Source organism: Miniopterus schreibersii, assembly GCF_964146895.1.
Source record: "Miniopterus schreibersii genome assembly, chromosome: 20".
In the NCBI taxonomy this organism is placed as follows: domain Eukaryota; kingdom Metazoa; phylum Chordata; class Mammalia; order Chiroptera; family Miniopteridae; genus Miniopterus; species Miniopterus schreibersii.
The window spans coordinates 3,780,740-3,800,488 of record NC_138122.1 but is presented as its reverse complement, the minus strand read 5'-3'; the positions used below and the strand labels follow the sequence as shown (position 1 = coordinate 3,800,488).

General features: G+C 53.2%; 1 protein-coding gene across 3 annotated transcripts in view; it reads left to right on the top strand.

The window, feature by feature from the left end:
• GRAMD1B (GRAM domain containing 1B) overlaps positions 1-19,749 on the top strand; it is a gene marked incomplete at its 5' end in the record, with an annotated part of 162,716 nt that overhangs the window by 101,075 nt on the left and 41,892 nt on the right. For all 3 annotated transcript variants that reach the window (XM_081123592.1, XM_081123591.1, XM_081123590.1), the window contains one exon: positions 17,085-17,295. In XM_081123592.1, the coding sequence (XP_080979718.1) occupies positions 17,085-17,295 (211 nt within the window). The remainder of the gene's footprint in view (positions 1-17,084; positions 17,296-19,749) is intronic.

Here is a 19,749-nt window from a genome sequence, read left to right as displayed (position 1 = left end):
GGGGAGAGAAAATAAAGGGGAGTCATGCTTAAAATTCCAGAGCCCTGTGAAACAGCAGAGAAAGGAAGCTCCCCCAGCTCATGAGGACCCTGCCCCCTGCTTCCCCAGTAGAATCAGGGCTGTGGGTGGTCATGGACGTGAGTGCCCTCAGCGTCCCGGGGGGCCCCCTTCCCCGGCCCCACCCCACTGCCCAGTGCATGAATGAATGAGGTCCTCTCCGTCTGCACTCCACTACTGCTCCTAATGGCTTCCAGGTTAGTGCTGACTCGCGCTGCTGTGCGTGTGTGTGTGTGTGTGTGTGTGTGTCTTTGTTTCCTTGGGGTTTTCTTTTTGAAGGGGTGGCCCTGCCCAGGGATGGGATCAGGGCCCTGGGGGCTGTAGCGAGCACCTGGCTGGCTGGCTGTGTGCCTTTGCCAGCTGATGGGGGCTGCTCAGAGCTGCCCAGAACACAGACCTTTTAAGGAGAGTAAATCGGAGTCCATGTTGCTTGCTTCTGTTCTGTGTCGGGGACCTGAAAGCGCCGTGTGACATCATGCTGCGGGGCTGCCACGCTCTCTGCTCGCCAGTCCTTTTCTCCTCCCTTCCTCCTGCCTTCAGAGCAGCACCTCGGGAGCTTTGGAGCACGAGGGGTGGGCCCCAGCAGGTGGAGGGGGGCTGCGGCTGACGGGGTCCTCTTGACCAGCAGGACGTACTCAGGATCCTCTGGCTTGGAGGGCAGAGCACTGAATTAGCAGTGCGTCACGGAGAGCTGGCCCGACTCCTGGGGAAGGTGTGGACAGGCCATGTGCTCCTGCTCTCCACCCGCCCACTTAGCTCCGGGGTGCCCCTGGTGGGGGGCGGTGACCAGAGCAGTAGTTAGCAAGACGGGGCAGGCCACCCTCTCAGAGACAGACCGACAGTGCTTCCCCCACAGGGAGAGCCTTGGGTGTGCCAGGGAAGGACAGGATGAGAGGGCAAGTTGATAGCTCCCCTCTCCGGAAAATAAGGGGCTTGTTTATTCTTTGGCTTGGTGGGCATTTGGCTCCGAGATTTGCCATGTGTTTTTGGAAAACAGATAGTCAGTGGCTGGGCCTTACTCCCCCACACCTCCTTGAGTGGTTAGTTATTTGCTTGATTTAGGCAAGTGGAAGGGCGGGGGAGGACTTGGAGCTCCCTGTCTCCTGGGGACTCAGCCAAGCCCCCAGCCAGGGCTAGGGAAAGGGATGTTTGCCGCTCACCTTCTCTGACACTTGCTGGCAAACTCTGCTTCTGTGGACACCCTGGCTCCTCTGCTTCCCACCCCTGCCCTCCCCAGCCAGCCGTGAGCAGTGTGCCTGCCCTCTCCTTGCCTTGGAGAGCATGCACAGGTCACAGAGGTGCAGGACCAGGTGGAAAGGTGGCCTTGGAAGAAGGAAGGAGAGAGCAATATTCCGGGGAGCTGCTCACGGCTGGAGAGTGGCAGTGTCAGGGCCCTGGACAGTGGTACCCCACTGGGAGAGAGGAAGAAATGGGAGCTTTTGGCATCCTACCTACACGACACTCCTCCTCTCTTCAGGTTTCCTCTGCAGGTGGGACAGGCCTGCAGCCCCTCCCTCAACTTGTGGCCTCATCAAGCACAGGTTCCTTGTCTGTGGGACACAAGACGCCCTCCTCCCCGACCTGACAGAAGCGGGCTCACAGAAAAGATGTTTCAGGGTCTCACAGGGGTTGGCCAGCTGCTTGTGTCAGGGGCCAGAGTAGACATGTCAGGATCTGTGGGCTGTGCTGTCTCTGTTGCCACAACTCAATTTTGCCTTGTCCAGGGGAAAAAGGCACAGCATTCCCAATAAAACTTTATTTATAGACTCTGAAACTTCCTTTTTATGTAATTTTCACATGTCACAAGATATTCATTTTTTCCCAGCATTAAAAAATGTAAAAGCCATTCTTAGCTGGTGGGTCATACAAACACTGGTGTTGGACTGGATTGGCCCCCGGGGCATCATGTGCTGAGCCCCGAATGAGGCAGTGCTGATTACAAGGTCCAGATGGTCACCTGAGGCCTCCTTAGAAGGGTGTGAAGGGTGTGCATGTGCAAACGAAGGCTGCCTGCACCCCCTCGTTTGCACACACACATCCCCTTCTATTCCTGGCTGCAGACAGCAGGGCTGGATCCACTTTCCTAGTGACCTCGGAGCCTCTCACTGCTGCTATCATCCCATCAGACGAAAACCTCAGCTTATCTGTGAGTCTGGCAGTGAGGTCCAGAATGACATGTTTGGACGGGAGGAGGGACCTCCAGGCTAAGGACCTGGTATGTCCTGATTCGGGAATCTCAGGGCTGTGGTTTTGCCTTTGGCCTGGAGCTTTCCATGTGAACACTCAGAATTATAGGACAATGCTAGTGGGTGACAGCTGGGTGGATTTGGCAGCATCCCTCCAGAACCCCGGGCTTGTTGTCTGGTTGGGGGTGAGGGGGAGGGATGTTCCCCGTGGGGATGCACGCACGTACATTACACATGCGTGCCCTCCCATCGCCTGCCGGCTGTAGCCAGGGACTCATTCCAGATTCCCCCCATTCAGAGGATGACTCCAAAAATATATGTTTGCACCTGATTTCCAAAGCACATGGCGTGATGGTTCTGCCCTGTTGGGGCTCATCCCTTCTCTGCAGTAACATAGCAATTCCTGGACCACTGTTTAAGGGGATTGAGATAAACTGAAATTCATTCAGAGGAGAGAGGAACCTGAAGCCATGCTGTATGAGGAGGGCTGGAGGGACCAGCAAGTCAGAAGAGAAAAGACGGAGCACAGGCCAGGTTACATTGCACGTGGAAGGGGAATTGGATTTATTCTACGCCTAGAAAGGGGATAGAAATGGGACTTTTGGTAGAAAGCCACAAGAAACAGTTTAAACTTAAAATAAAAAGAGTTGTCCAAAGATGAAATGAGTTACATCATCATTTATGTCTTTGTCACTTGAGGTATAATCTAAACAAAGATTTGGTGGCGATGCTGTAGGAGAAATGATTTTTAACTTGTGGAGATAGGTTTGAGGAATTAGAACCTTTCTATCTGAAGACAGGAAGATGGGGCTGGGCGAGGGGTTATAGCTAAGGAGGTGACTCAGGCTTGGGGAAGCGGGGACAAAGGAAAGCGGTTTTAAGTTTATTGTAGCAGAGTGTTTTGATCATAAGGAACTTCCCGATGGTAGCAGGAGACAGTGAATGGGACCACAAAGGGAAGCCCTGGGATTGTGTGCCCTGAATATATTTTAAATTAGGGTCAAGCATCTCTTGGGTGACTTGTAGTTACCTGCAGCCAGGTGGGTTGGCTGATGTCTCTCAGCCCTTTGTTCTAAAACTTTTATAATTTTAACATAATGGTTATTCCTCAGCCTGTTTCTGTTTGGTCTCTAGCAGATAAGTAAGTCAGAGTTGGATTAGAATCCACAGGGGTCTAGAAGGAATTGGTCACGTACTTGGACTTAGAGGGAGGCCAGGGAGGAGTGGTGTGAGGGGAGGGTGCACCGGCTGCTGTGTTCACCTACCCTCCCGACCTCCCCCCCCTCTAGTCTGCCTGCCTGCCCGGATCCACCCCTGGTACCCAAGGTGGGGGCCCTGACCTGAGGGAAGCTGGTGATGCTGAGTTAACTAGGGGCGGCCTGCCTGGTTCTCGTTTCTGGTTCCTTTGGCTAATTTAGATCTGAGTCCCTCTGGCCTCCTCAGTTCACAGTGTATCCATTGTGCCTCTTTGTCATCCTCTGGCACCTTTCTGGGGGCTAGGCAGCATTCACACGCATTCTCCTCGCACAATAGAAGCTGAAACTCAGACGGTGGTGGTTTGCCCCAGACCATGCAAAGGGAGGGGCCGGGTCAGGCCTGCCCGGCTCCGTCGTAGGTGGGGAGGGAGATGTGTGCATGGTGTTAGTTAATGGCATTTCTGTCTCTCCCACCACACTGGGAGTCCTTAGAGGCAGAGCCTGTATTCTGAATGCCTAGGACATTGCCTGGCACAGCACGGTCTCCTCAGCTGTTGGTTGGATGGATGGGTCCTGCATGAGTTCTTTCCGTTTTGGTAGCAACATTTCCCTTGCTGAGGGTGGGGACGGGGCCCCTGAAGAACAGGCTTAGAAGCTGGAAGTTGTATCCAGTTGAACTCCTCCTGCCCTTGTCCAGTGGTTTGTCCCTCTCAGTGGGCTGGACATTTGTTTTAAGGAGAGGGCTTCCTGGGAAAGCTTAGCTAACCCTTCTGCCCTCACAGGATCCGTGTTCTGAGTGTTGAGATGTCTAAAACACTTTGGGTGGGATTGTGCTTAGATTTGGCTGAGATTGATAATGAGCCAAGTTTAACGGCATTAACTCCCTACTGTGTGCCCAAGGTCATGTTTGATATTGTGTGTTTAACCTTTGCATACCTACAAAGAACCACAACACGGATGCCACGTGGTCGCTGCCCTACGGGGCCCCGGGGATGAGTATCACAAAGTTGGAGGCACATAATAGGTGCTAAGTAAATGCGTAATAACATCCAGTCAGCAAGGTGAGCTTAATTTCTAAAGCAGTGAAGCTCAGAGAGAGCCGGGTGGGTAATGATCACCAAAAATTGTAGAGAAATAAGGACCCAGACATGGGGAAGTAAGGACCATGGCACTTAAGAGTCCCTTTGGAGCAGCCGCCTAGTGCTGGCTTTCTCCTCAGGAGCCTGAAGCAGAGGCGCGGGCTGTCGTCGGCCTCCCCCACCAGGGGGTTTGGGCCGCATGCCCCTGAGGCCCCTTCTGCACGGCAGGTGCGAGGCCAGCCAGCCTGCCGCGGACCCAGCAGGACTGCCGCCCGCGGGGTAGGTGTTTCCTGCTGTAAATAGTCCCAGGGAAAGGAAACTGTTCAACGCCGGTAGGTTCCTGTGTTTAATTTCCGTGTCTTCTCATAATAACTTTTCCTGCCCAGCCTTGTGGAAGTAGGACCAGCGGAAGGTGAGAATAGCGGCAGTCTGTATCCCGCCCCTGCCATGCAGAAAACGTAGAAACAGGATTCAGTTTCTTAGCTGGGAAATCACTTCTTACTTCTAACACTCTTTCTGTTCCAAAGTCCTTTACTTTGGGGATGCACTGTCTAATTAGGTTATATTTTTTAAAAGATTCTTCCCCTCATTCGACAGGGAACACCGGTGCACAGAAAGGACACAAAACAACTCAGAATTTAAACTCAGACATACACACAGGTTTAGATGATGTGACCCGTCCAGCAGAAAGTCTGGAAATGGTGTCATATTTTAGTTTTCCTGGATCCAGAAATCATAATAAGAACCACTTGGCTGGGTGTTACAGAAAGGCAGATTCGGGATCAGCTTCAGAAGTAAGTATCTAACAGAGTACGGGAACAGTGGGATGAACAGCTTTTTAAAAGCACGATCCCTGCCCAGCTGGGCATGGCTCAACGGTTGAGCGTCGACCTAGGATCCAGGAGATCGGGGTTCGATTCCTGGTCTGGGCACATGCCCGGGTTGTGGGCTCGATCAGTGACTCTCTCATCATTGAGGATTCTATCTCTCTCTCTCCCTCTCCTTCCTCTCTCTAAAAAATCAATAAAAATATATTTAAAAAAAAATAAAAATAAAAGCTCGTTCCCTGTTCATATAGTACATATCTGTACTCAGTGGAGGTGGCATTTTAGCTTTGATCTGAAGGTTGAAAAGGAACCAGAATTTGAAACTCTAGAGGAAGAGCTCCAGGCAGCGGGACCAACAAGTGCAAAGATCTTGGAGCAGGGGTGCATGTGGTGTGTTCAAGGACCAGAAAAGTCCAAGGAGGCCAGGGTAGAGTCAGGGAAAAGTGGTACAAGGTGAAATTTGTACTCCGGGAGCTGGGTTGCTGGTCAATAAGTACATCTCTGAGAGGGTATGAATGTCTCCCTCCAGAAGGCTAGGACAAGGGTGCAGAAGGAATTTGGTACAGCCTGTGAGCCCTCTGGGTAAAACAGTTCATGCCTGATTTCTGACACTGGTTTTAGCATCGTCTGCATTTTCAAAGGTTATCATAATTTGTTCCTCTTCAAAATGTCCTTAGAGATAACAGGAGCTCTGGCTTCTCCCCCAGGTCTGGCAGGACCCAACCAAACATTTTGTTCTTGCCAGAAGGGGGAGAGTGGGTCAGGCTGTTTTGGCATTTCAGGCATGGAGTCCTGGTTCTATTGCAGGCCCTGGTCTCCATGGAAATGAAAACGAGTGTTTGTCATGCCTGTTCCTGGATTGAATTCCAATCTCTGGGCTGAAGAGAAGTTGCAGGAAAGCCAGGGAGTGGGGGTGTAGGACAGATACAGGCTCTAGCCATTGTGATGAGGGGTCTCTTCTCTGTGGCGTAAGCAGGAAAGGCAAACAGCTGTTGCCCAGTCTCCAGCCCTCCACCCATCACCCCTCTGGACCAAGCACACCAGCAGAAGGGTAACTGAAGTTCTTCTTCTCTCTGCTTGGCCAAAGACTTTCTGTGGACCTTGCCCTTACAATAAATTCATCAACAACTGAAGTCCCTGCTCGGACTTTCCCCACAACAAGCAGTTCATTCCAGGCTCACGTAGATCCCCAATGGGAACATGCCTGGGTTTTAATTAGTCAGCTGGATGCAGGTGTTTTAGGTGGGCTCTGCCACCTTTTACTCCATTGGCAAGATTTAAAAATTTTTTTTTTTTAATTTTCTATATGTACTTGAACAAGACAGAGAAGCAGAAATGAGTAAGTGGAGCTTGTTGGTCACAGGAAGTGCCCTTAACTGTCTGCACAATGTTTACAGAGATGGTGACCAGCAAGGGACCAAGTGCTGAGAGAGGGTGTGGCCTGCCAGGGTGGATCTTGGGACCAGTGTTTGGATGAGCAGTGGCTTGTTAGTGAGTCTGGAGAACTGTCAGGCGTCCACTGTGAGTTATCTCTTCTCTGCCAGGGGTCTGAACTAGAATGAGTTCTAGTTCCCCTTCTTGGTTCCAAATTTCAGGGCAGACGGAACCTGTCCCCGAAACCTTGTGTACTTTACTCAAAGGCCAATTGGGAAAGCCCCCAGGGAATTTCAGCAAGTTACCCAAAGCAAGAGGACAAGATGTTCATTTCTGCCAAAATCTTGCTCTTGTGGCAGTAAAAGGAGGACCATTCTCTGCCAGGCTCTGTGGTTTGCAGTGTGTGAACTGTGACAGGAGAGAAAGGCACTATTTCAGGAGCACTCACCTCACCTGCCCCTTGCTAAACAGCAACATGCTGCTGCATCGGGGCCAGGTGTAGAGTGCTGCTGCATCCGGGCCCAGGTGTAGAATGCTGCTGCATCAGGGCCAGGTGTAGAGTGCTGCTGCATCCGGGCCAGGTGTAGAGTGCTGCTGCATCGGGGCCAGGTGTAGAGTGCTGCTGTATCCGGGCCAGGTGTAGAGTGCTGCTGCATCGGGGCCAGGTGTAGAGTGCTGCTGCATCGGGGCCAGGTGTAGAGTGCTGCTGCATCCGGGCCAGGTGTAGAGTGCTGCTGCATCCGGGCCAGGTGTAGAGTGCTGCTGCATCCGGGCCAGGTGTAGAGTGCTGCTGCATCCGGGCCAGGTGTAGAGTGCTGCTGCATCCGGGCCCAGGTGTAGAGTGCTGCTGCATCCGGGCCCAGGTGTAGAGTGCTGTTGCATCCGGGCCAGGTGTAGAGTGCTGCTGCATCCGGGCCAGGTGTAGAGTGCTGCTGCATCCGGGCCCAGGTGTAGAGTGCTGCCGCATCCGGGCCCAGGTGTAGAGTGCTGCCGCATCCGGGCCCAGGTGTAGAGTGCTGCCGCATCCGGGCCCAGGTGTAGAGTGCTGCCGCATCCGGGCCCAGGTGTAGAGTGCTGCCGCATCCGGGCCCAGGTGTAGAGTGCTGCCGCATCGGGGCCAGGTGTAGAGTGCTGCCGCATCCGGGCCAGGTGTAGAGTGCTACTGCATCGGGGCCAGGTGTAGAGTGCTGCTGCATTGGGGCCAGGTGTAGAGTGCTGCTGCATCGGGGCCAGGTGTAGAGTGCTGTTGCATCCGGGCCAGGTGTAGAGTGCTGCTGCATCGGGGCCAGGTGTAGAGTGCTGCTGCATTGGGGCCAGGTGTAGAGTGCTGCCGCATTGGGGCCAGGTGTAGAGTGCTGCTGCATCCGGGCCCAGGTGTAGAGTGCTGCCGCATCGGGGCCAGGTGTAGAGTGCTGCCGCATCCGGGCCAGGTGTAGAGTGCTGCTGCATCCGGGCCAGGTGTAGAGTGCTGCCGCATCCGGGCCAGGTGTAGAGTGCTGCTGCATCCGGGCCAGGTGTAGAGTGCTGCTGCATCCGGGCCAGGTGTAGAGTGCTGCCGCATCCGGGCCAGGTGTAGAGTGCTGCTGCATCCGGGCCAGGTGTAGAGTGCTGCTGCATCCGGGCCAGGTGTAGAGTGCTGCCGCATCGGGGCCAGGTGTAGAGTGCTGCCGCATCCGGGCCAGGTGTAGAGTGCTGCCGCATCCGGGCCAGGTGTAGAATGCTGCCGCATCGGGGCCAGGTGTAGAGTGCTGCCGCATCCGGGCCAGGTGTAGAGTGCTGCTGCATTGGGGCCAGGTGTAGAGTGCTGCTGCATCGGGGCCAGGTGTAGAGTGCTGCTGCATCGGGGCCAGGTGTAGAGTGCTGCTGCATCGGGGCCAGGTGTAGAGTGCTGCTGCATCGGGGCCAGGTGTAGAGTGCTGCTGCATCGGGGCCAGGTGTAGAGTGCTGCTGCATCGGGGCCAGGTGTAGAGTGCTGCTGCATCCGGGCCAGGTGTAGAGTGCTGCTGCATCGGGGCCAGGTGTAGAGTGCTGCCGCATCCGGGGCAGGTGTAGAGTGCTGCTGCATTGGGGCCAGGTGTAGAGTGCTGCTGCATCCGGGCCCAGGTGTAGAGTGCTGCCGCATCCGGGCCAGGTGTAGAGTGCTGCTGCATCCGGGCCAGGTGTAGAGTGCTGTTGCATCTGGGCCAGGTGTAGAGTGCTGCTGCATCGGGGCCAGGTGTAGAGTGCTGCTGCATCGGGGCCAGGTGTAGAGTGCTGCTGCATCCGGGCCAGGTGTAGAGTGCTGCTGCATCCGGGCCCAGGTGTAGAGTGCTGCTGCATCCGGGCCCAGGTGTAGAGTGCTGCTGCATCCGGGCCCAGGTGTAGAGTGCTGCTGCATCCGGGCCAGGTGTAGAGTGCTGCTGCATCCGGGCCAGGTGTAGAGTGCTGCTGCATCCGGGCCCAGGTGTAGAGTGCTGCCGCATCCGGGCCAGGTGTAGAGTGCTGCTGCATCTGGGCCAGGTGTAGAGTGCTGCTGCATCCGGGCCCAGCTGTGGCATGTAGGGCCAGGCCTGAGACCTGCAGTATCAGAAGTGGGGGAGAGAACCTCTACGCCAGTGATTTTTCAACTGGTGTGCCACAAGAATTTTTAAAACATGCAATACCTATTTAGTCAGGAGCACTGACCGCATTTTCCCGGGATTGTCAAAGAAAAAAAATGTCAGTAGCCAACACAATAGCCGTCCGGTGTGAATGAAGCAAAAATATACCCGTTGTTGTTTTTTTTTCGGTCAGATCAGCAAAAAATGTATTTTTGGTTGTGCCGCAGAATTCTAGTAATTAGTTTATGTGCCATGAGAGGAAAAGGTTGAAAATCGCTGTTCTACGCCATTAAAAAATAAAAAGCAGCCTGGCCAGGCGTGGCTCAGCGGTTGAGCATCAACCTAGGATCCAGGAAATCGCAGTTTGATTCTGGGTCAGGGCACATGCCGGGGTGCGGGCTCCATCCCCAGTCGGGGACGTGCAGGAGGCATCTGACCAATGACTCTCTCATCATTGATGTTTCTCTCTCTCTCCCTCTCCCTTCCTCTCTCTGAAATCAATAAAGATATATTTTTAAAATAAATATCAACAGCAAAAAACCTCTGTCCTAGAGCTGCATGGCCCTGTCTTCAACCAGGTAATCACAGTTTAACACAGAACCTTTCTCCCTTAGAAAAGGAACTGGGACCTGGTGGTAGAGTTGCCTCCAGGTTTAGATTCCAGGTGATAGGCTCACAAAGAGTGGGTTCCACGTGTGGTCACGGGAGCTCCTCTTTGGGGGAGCAGTGGTACATTTCTCACCCTTTCAAACCCCCGTCCCATCCAATATCCTAAAAAGTGAGGAAGGGGAGCCTATAAACCCCAGGGCAGACAGTCATGTCATCTCTGGACCTGTACTTCCCAGCATCATGGTGACTGCATTTGACTGGATGAGCCCTTTTGACTCTGCATCTTTGGGGTTCCTGAGACAAAGGTTTTATTTTCATGGTAAAAGGGGCCCAAGACCAGAAGGTCCAGGATATTATAAGAAGCAATGAGCAGGCCTGGGAAGATGTTTTAAGTGACTTGGTATTTTGCTTTCTAAGGAAATTTTGGGCCCTGCTGGGATTTGTGATTTGGGCCATTTCCCCCTCTACAAAGTTCTAGTTGGATCTGTCCTTCCCACCTGCCGTGCTGTGGTTTCATGAGGGCACAGAGATGGCTAAGTGACACGCAGAAATGCAGAGAGGAATTGAGGGAGTCCTGGTAAAATAAACTCTGGGTTTAGAACCTGTTTAGGTAGACTGACTACATGGAGGCATTTGCAGGAAGTATGTAAATTTCATGCAAATGTTATGCAAACACACCTGTGGTTTTTATATCTCAGACACTGAGCATGTGCTGTGGGAAATTCATGGTGGAGCTGGAAATTCGCATGGGTTCTGCAGTGATGTTATAGAGAGCTGCGGAGGATTAGGGACGAACCTTCAGAATTGGCGTGGGGAGGTGACATTACCCCACCAGGTACGGAGTTGGAGCCGTACCTTGAGAACCGCATCTTTGTGCTCATTTCCCATCAGCTCCGGACTCCTCACCATGGCAGTTTGTCTGACAAGATCAACTGATATCTGTTCCAGCAAGTCCCCCCACGTGGTAGACACTGAGCAGCAGATACGCTCAGAGTTGTGTGCCAGCTTCTGTTTCCGGGGGGCAGGTCCGTCACCAGTTCCCTGATACCTATAGGATTAGTCCTTGGGAGCAGTGACGCTCACATTTCAGGGCACATCAGAATCAGCTGTGTGCTCATTTAAAGTGCACATTCATAAGACAGCCCCTGGCAGTGGTCATAATCTAGTGGGGGTAGGGCCGGATTCTGCCCTGTAAGGAACCAGCCAGGTGTATCTGGTCCCCACTATGGGATGTAATGTTTGGGAGGAAAGGGGGCGAGGACCCTTATTCCACATTTCCTGGGGAGGAACGTAGCCTTTGTAACAACAACCCCTCAGCGATCCTTACTGAGCATCTGTTATGTGTGAAGCCCTGCCCTAAGTATTATACTGATGTTATTTCATTTAAGACAATAGCCCTATGAGATAAGTATTAGTATCTCTCATTCATCTGATAAGAAAAATGAGGCTTAGGGGCCAAGGTCACACAGCAAGTGGCCGAGCTGGGACTCAAACCTGAGCCTGCTGATGCCATAGACGCAATTATTCCTGGCCCTGCGGCACTCAGGCAGGCCCTCAGCAAACACCTTCCTTGTGAAAGCTGCTTTCTAAAGTTTTAATTAAGTGTGCCTCCTCTTAGCTTGGGGTGCTTTGGATGCATCAGGCAGTCTTAGTAAAACCACTAGTGCCTGTCACTGGGAGGATTCCGGCTCTACATTTGCTCCTCCGGGTCATTGCAGGGCTGGGCTTTCGGGGAAACAGTAGAGTGAAATGAGGTGTCCAGGACTGGGGGTGGGGGATGACTGAGAGGGAGCAGGGTGGTGGAACGTGCTGTGGGAAGAGACAGGGCAAGGAGCTGCCCCAGTCCCAGAGGTGGAGGCCAGGGTGGAGGGCGACAGGTACAGTCTGTGATCTCTGGGGCAGAAATAACTGATCTCTTTGAAGACAAGTTAACTTGAATGAGGAACTCGGGAACATTACCTAACTATTCTGTCTGCTCAGGGTTCTGAACAGTGTATGGGTGGCTGGCCAGGGAGCTGGCTTGCTGACAAAACAGGCCTGTGCCCGTAGGACAGGAGGGTGGGAAAAGAATGCCAAGCAGAGCAGTGTGGCGCCCCCCTGCCTCGAGGGGGGTGGAGATGCAGAGGCCCAGGCAGCCTTTGTTCTCGTTTTATGTGTCCCTCTTTTTCGAGGACTTCAGCCAAACCTCACTATAGGAAGTAGGACCAGATTGTAGCATGAGATCTGGTCGCCAGGCTTAAGGAAGCACTTTGCTAGCCAGGTAACCAGGACAGGAGTAAACAGCCTTCCTTGGAGATCTCAGAAGTAGGAGGGGAGGGAGTGCCCCCGCCTCCCCAGCCCCGCGCGTGGGTTAACGGTGGCTGGCGGGGTCTCTGTGCACCTTTTATTGGGGAGGGTTATTACAGGAGCCTCTAAAGCGTCAGCTCAAGCAGGCTTTGCTTCAGCGACACGGTGTCTGGCAATGCCCTGTGTACCTCATGCTATTTTAGGCCTGCACACCTTCCTTCACACTGGGGGGTTGGTTTGTTTCTTTTCGGGAACATTCTCTTCTCTCCTGCTGTCATGGCTCTCGGCTCGCTCACTCTAACACACTTTTCTGAGCCTAGCTTACGTCTCAAGGGCCACACGCTCAGGAAGCCTTCCTTGGTCCCTCCGGTCCGGCTGAGAGTCCCTTGCTCTCTCACTTGTCACCCACTCATTGCGGGTGCTGAATGAGAGAAGCACGTGCCTAGCTCCTCCTGACTGTGATGTCCCAGCGCGAGGACCTTGCTCACTCGCCCGTGTGGGCGCAGATGCCTCGCGTTGCGCCGGGTGCTCAGCAAACGCCTGTGGAAGGGAGACCCAGATGTGAAGTCACATTTCCTTGGCCAGGCACTTAACCTCCCCTTTTCTCAGGTTTCTCACAAGTGAAGTAAAGAGTGGGATATATTAATTCTAGACTCTGACGGGAATCTCAGTCCAATAGCCCCTCATTACCAGTCTTTCTTCCCTTTCTGTAGCAAATCTGAGGTCATTTTTAGCTTTAAAATCCCAAGATTTTGAAATATAATGCAATACTATTATTAGTAATGGTGGCAGGGTCAGGTTAATGGCACATCTTAAGAGTTTGTGTGAAAGACACAATGTTGTAGGTTATGAGATACATAGGAATTTTCATTTACTCATCTGAGGATATGTTTATTGATTTTTAGAGAGAGCAGAAGAAAGAGAGAGAATCATTGATGTGAGAGAGAAATATTGATGGGTTGCCTCCCAAACACTTCCCAACTGGGGATCAAACCACAGCTTAGGCATGTGCCCTGACCGGGAATTGAACCTGTGACCTTCTAGTGTAGGGGACAGTGCTCCAACCAGCTGAGCCACCCGGCCAGGGCTGGAGTTGGTTTTATTTGCTCAGCAGGACATCCAAATCTATCAGGTGCCTTTAAGAGTTTTAGGACCCCAGCAAGTCTAGTAGTGATGTTGCTGAGTTGAAGCTGTAGCTCCCTAACTTCTTGCATAGTGCAGGGTCAGAGTGTGTGGGGGGTACTTGGGCTGGAACCGTAGAGGGCTTTAACCACGGGAGAGGAGCGTCAAAAATGGCAAATTTACTTTTTATAAGGTTCATTTTGAGAGCAAAATAGAGAACAGATTGAAGACAGGAGGCAGGAGGTTGCTTCCTCCTTCTTGCTGCTCACCAAGCCCCCCATCCACCCCAGCAAACAAGCATTTTTGAATGCGTCGCTCTGGGAACAAACTCGATAATCTGATAGGCCTGTGCTTCAAATCCTGTCCTGCCACTTACCTGTCTGGGTGACTTTGGGTGAATCACTTAATCAGTCAATAATTCAGTTTTATCAATTGAAAAGTAAGACTAATAATAATATCCATTAGTGCTTCCTAGGTTGGTTGAGATTAAGTAAGATAATACTTAATAGATGCTTGGCACTGTGCCAGGAATTATTGAACATTGATAAACGTTTTGCTATTTTATTAATATTAACAGTTGGAGGTTCGGATTTGGGGATGTGGTGGTACCGGGGGTGTGAGAGCCTTGGGTGTGAAGGCGTTCACTGCAGTGAGAGTCAAACCAGCAAGTACAGAGCTTCACACTGGGCCATATGGGGGGCGAAGGTCTGTGCCTCCAGGAGTGTTGTAGGGCTTAATTTTGTACCAAGCAGGATGTGTTAAATGCTTTCAGCAGTTCAGAGGTGGAGATTTAGAAAACTTTTTTGGAAAAGATGGGGTTTGAGATGGGCGTTAAAGCATGAACAAGACTACACCCAGTATCAGGAGAGATAAGGTATCGAAATACAGGTATGTGTCAGATTATTTTCAGTAGAGAACTTTGAATTCCATTCTGAGGATTTTAGACTTTAATGTGAATGCTGGTAGGGGGCAGAGAGGTAATGTTGGGCTTATATTTAGAAAGAGTTAAGGACAAAATTATGAATGAGCGTGGAAGAGGAAAGCAAGTACCACTGAGAAGGCTGTTGGCAGTGTAGGCGAGAGGCACTGAGAGCTGCCCTTACTGCCCTGGGGGTGGGAGGAAAGGATGGGCTAAGGAGCTTTACTGAAATACAATTGACAGGAATCTGTGACTCAGTTTTTGTGGGGTGAGGTGGAAGAGGTGGGCTTGCAGCCTGAGAGGCCAGGAAATGATAATGCTCCTGAATGGGAAGTGGGAGGGGTAGGGGAGGGAGGATGGGTTTCTTTGGGGTGCTCCTGAGGCATCTGTTTGGAGGAAGTGTCCTCCTGCAGGACTGAAGCAGCAGCAGAGGCCTCTGCTTGGGGGCACAGTCGAAGTCCCAGGAGGCAGGGAGCGGCTGGGAGGTAAAGGACTCATCTTCGGAGAGGGACTGCCTGTCATTCGGGGAAGCAAGAGAGCAGCCAGTGGCCCAGACAGGAAGAATGGGGGGTGTCACCAGGAGGGGACAGGCTCTCAAGGATAGCAGCGGGGATTAACAGTCTTATGGGTGCAGAGATTAAAGTGACAAATGACACTATCAGTTGTTCATTGACTGATGTGTTGAGAGCAGAATTTTAGGTACCTTGGGAGGCCTGTGTTGGGTCAGCCGATGTGGGGCCACCGGGGGTGAGGAAGTCGGGGACATTTTGTTTGAGTGACATTCCTGTGGTGTTTGGACAGTTGGCGTGAGTTTCCTGTAGGAGAGAACGTTTTGCCCACCCCTTGCTTGAATCCCCCCCATTAGCAATTCAGAGGACAAAGGGATCCCCTCCATTCCCGAGTCCACATCCCCCCATGTGAAGATGTCCCTTATCTAAGGAAAGGACGGGAGCCCCGCTGCGGGCTCGCTGTGCCTGGGATGGGCTTTGCTAGGTGCCAGCCGAGCTGCAGTGCTGCTCTCAGCGAGCTGGTCGAGGCTGGGGTGGAGTTCCTGGCTGGTCTTCCAGGAAAGAAATCCCAGAAGACAGTTGGAAATGTGGAGCCCTTGGCTGTGGGTTGCAGTTGGCCCCAGAGAAAAGAGGCTGCCCAGGAAGGTGAGCACTTGAGCCTGCTCTCAGGACCCTCCACCCAAGGGTGTGTGCGAAGGTCCACTTGCTTCAGCTTTTCCAGCCGAGGGAAAGGGCGTGACTTCCTTTTTTTCGGGTTTGTAGCAGTGAATGAGTTCAGAGTCAGAGGACGGGCGAGAACCTGAAGAGCATCATTTTCTGAATCACAGTTAATGTTGGTATAACAAATGAGTTTCTAATTCAAATTCTGTTTGGGGATACATGTGTCTTCAGATATCCTGGGTCACATTGGCCTTCCCCCTCTCTGGTCTCTGTTTCCCCCACTCCCTCCATCAGTTTTCTTCCAAAGGTTAGAACACTGCCTCTCCCCAGTGCTGCCCTTCTCTCTGACCTGCTGGTTTGGCCTTTGGGCTTCTTTCCCGTTCTCTCTGCTAAGGGTCCCCAGGTGGAAGTTTCTGCTGAAAGGGGCATGGTTTTCATTGCAAGTGGGTCCGATGGGACATCTGAGGTTGCAGCTGGATCTTCATGCAAATGAGTGTTCCCTACGCTGCACTCCCCTCGCTTTGGGAAGGCCTTGAGCAAACGCTGGGGCCCTTGCAGCCTGGGCTCTGGGCTGTTTCCAGAGCCCACCCGTGCTCTCCGACTGCTGAGTGCATGAGCGGGACCCTCGGCGTCCCATCTCCCTCCCTGTGCCTCTTTGGCTTTCCAGTCTCACGCTTGCTTTCCTTCCCGCTTCCTCTGTCTCTTTCCTACTTCACCGAGCCCCTTTTCCACCCCCCTCATTCCCTCAGAGCTAAGCCAACACCTATGAGAGCTTAACCGCATTTAATTTTGTCTCCTTTTTTCCATCTCTTCTCCTTTATTCCATTAAGAACACAAGCTAGTCCAGAAGTAAATGTTTGTGCCGCTTGTGAGTATTGCTGTGAGTGAGTCTGGTACCGTGGGCTGTGCAAGGTGCTGCTGGAGTGAACTTGGGAGGAGGGTGATACGGGTGTGAGACCTGCCGCCCTGTTTGTCTTTACCCTGGGCTGGGGTGCAGCAGCCACTGTGGCTTACAAGGAGACTGTGTGGCGTGGGGGGTTACAAGTCAGAAGACCACATTTTGTTTCTAAACACTCTGTGACTGAGGACACTAAGGTCTCTTTGCCATGTAGTGTCTTCATTTTTAAAGTGGGGATTATGCCATTTCTCTTTACTACCTCGGTGGAATGATTTAAGACCCAGTGAAATAATATGCACGTGAATGCTTTGAAAAGTAGCATCATTATTGTTATTTATATGGACAAATATCTCCCAATCAAAATGTAAAAACTGGACTGGCAGCATGTGTAAAATGAGCTGATAGTATTCGGTAATCTCTAAGGAGTCTTCAGCCCTTAAAATTGTTTTTTCCCCAAGCAGTTCTTGGCTTGTACTAGCGGCTCTAACAATATTTGGGTGGATGGACAGACAGATGGCTGGTGGATGGGCGGATGTCTAAATGTCCATTTGCCCTCGGTAGCCTTCCTGTTCCTACTTCCATTTCACATTGACACCACCGCCCTCTTCTGGCCGGCAGCGGTATTATGGTGCAGTGAGTGTAGCTGGGCCCTTGTCTCCCTTTCTCCCCAACCCCAAACCCCGGCTCCCTGAGCCCTGACCCCACTTGACCTTCAATCACTCATGGCCTGTTTTTCCTCGCCCTCCTCCCCTCCCCACGCCCCCTCCTCACCTGCCCCTGCAGCACTGCCAGTAACTCCAACCGCAGCTCGCCAGCCTGCTCCCCGGTCCTCCGGAAGCGGTCTCGCTCGCCAACCCCACAGAGCCCTGACGGAGACACCATGGTGGAGAAGGGATCAGACCACTCTTCGGACAAGTCCCCCTCCACGCCGGAGCAGGGTGTGCAGCGCAGCTGCTCCTCACAGTCGGGCAGGAGTGGTGGCAAGAATTCCAAGGTGAGCTGGGTGTCCCTGCCCTGCTGGGGACTCGACTTGCTTGTTAGCTGATGCAGGGAGGGTGGTGCTGGAGGGGTGGCGAGGTTATCACCCTTTCCTCGAGGGACCCAGAGAGTCTTTACTCAGTGAGGCGAGGGCAGGGCAGGCATGGCCACCCTGGTGAAATTTATCTTCTCAGCTGAGCACTCAGAGGGCCCAGGCGCTGGTGAAATGATTCCATGCTGCTGCTCTCCGTAGGAGCGAGGGAGCCTCACACACCTTGAGATTTGGAGGAGGGATGCTCCGGGGATCAGGGGGTTCATCAGTTTAGCTCTTTTATCTTTTTCAACCTTGAGGCAGAAGGGAGCCTTCTTTGGAGTGACTAGCGTGCCAGGGAGAGCCCTCAGGGAGTGCGGCAGAATGCTATATCTAGCCTCCGCCCGCGCTCACGTGTCTGCCGTTGGTAATACCCATTTGCTACTCCCCTGTCCATCTGTGGGGGAAGGCGGTGACCGGGCCTCTCCATCCCTCCCAGGTGTGTCAGCACTGCCACCTGAGCTCGAGCCCTTGCCTAAGGATGGGCATAAAGAAGCCCCGGGGCCTGGGCTGCTCGTGGTGCCCAGAGAGTTTCTCCCCCTCAGTCCTTGGGAAGTGAGAGACAGATCTGTCCAGATGCCCCTTTGCTAGACTCACAGACCCTGGGCTGGGTGGGGGGCCGGGAGGCACGGGAACTGGCATCCCCCCGAACGTGTCTTCTGATTTCCTTTTCTCCCTCTTCTCCCCACCATTCCCCAATAACTTCTTTGCATGCATGGTCTTAGTCTCACAAGCGCCTCTCAAAAGTAAGCCATCTCTCGTCTGTCTGTGGTCTCCCCTCTGCTGTCCAGTTGTCTGTAGAGCTCTGCATCCCTCCCTCTGCCGTCGCCCATCTGGCCCGTGTCTTGCTTGGTCCCTTTCCCAGAAGGCCGGCCCCACTGCCCTTGGCAGGCTGGCTTGAAGTGACTGAGGGACCATTTCTGTTGCACCTGAAGTCAGAGAACAGACCTGTTGTCCCCCGTCCCCCCCCCTTGTCTCTGCCTGCTCCCCAAACTCTGCCTGGGCTGGGGTTCTGATCCCTCCTTACATGGTGCCACCTAGAAGCAGAGTCTGGCTGGGACTCAGTCTCACTCCTTTGGGGAAGGGAGGCTCTGTCCAGTTGGGCCTCTGTACTGATCCCCCTTGGATCTGCTTTGGTGGATGATTCCTGATTCCCTGAATGAGTCGACTGAGGGTCATGGATTCCCATAGCTGAGCTCCGTGGGGCAGTAGAATGCCCTCAGGGGCCTAGCTGGCACCTCCTTCCCTCCGCCTGCCCAGTAATAGCTGCTCAGCCTGAGCACCCCTTACCACTCCCACCCATCACCCCACTACCCTGCCCGGGGCTCCCCATGTTCTTAGGATGGTGGAGAAAGATCAGAAGGGAGTTCTTCTCCCAGAGGGCATGGTGCCAGCACCCCGGAGTGGCTGGACATTGGTAGTAGCCCCTGCTGGGCTTTGCAGCGATGTGACCAGGTCAGGGGGACAGTGCCAGAGGCCTGAGAACTTGGAGGAGTGGAGGTGAGCAGTAGGTGTTTTAGGTCAGGATCAGGATATGATACGCATGTTAAATGAGTGCTGCTGGCTGTGAACCTGGGGGAAGGGGTGTCGACACCAGCTCTACCTAGAGGGGGGAAGCCAGGAGTGCCCTGTGTGTTCAGGCAGCTCAGCTGGTGCAGGCTTATCTGGCAACAGGGTTTTGAGATGACCTCTGTCATCCGTTCCTGAGCCCCTCACACCTCCGGTGGGGGGAGGGCAGACATTGCCTGCGTGTCATCAGGTTACCCCATCTCTCCACATCTGCCCCCAGGCTTGGCACTCTTTTCCACCCCAGGTGCAGCTCCGAGCTTCCTGATCTTCCTCCCCTGCACCCAGTGAGGTGCGCAGTGAGCAGAGCAGCACTTGCTTATGTCATTAGTCACCGGGGCACGTAAAGGTGCCTCCTCCGGTCAGCTGGTGGGCTGGGGTGAGCACCCAGGAACGCGGATTTGTCCTGAGCAGGTCTTTGGAACAGGAGAAAACCGGGTTTTCTGCTCTCAGGCAGAACAGTCTGAGAAGGGAGATAAGAAACTACCCAGATTATCCACAGACTGAACCTGAAAGTGGAACCACGGAGTAGTTGGGATGCTCCATGGATTCAGAGGCAGGAGACTCGTTGTGAGTGGGTAGCTGGGCCACATTCAGGGAGCTGGATGCCTGAGCCAGGCTGGACTCTGAGGTCCTGGAAAGGCAAAACGAGTGTTAAGAAGGGACCACAAGCTGAGTGTGAATTGAGCATTAATCGTGCCCCTTTCATAGGGAGCTGCAGAGGGGGTGACTGAGGGCCTCTACATTTCCTTTCCTTCTGTAGAGCTGGGGTGAGGCAGTGCCTGTCCTCCACAGACAGACTCTCTGAGTCCC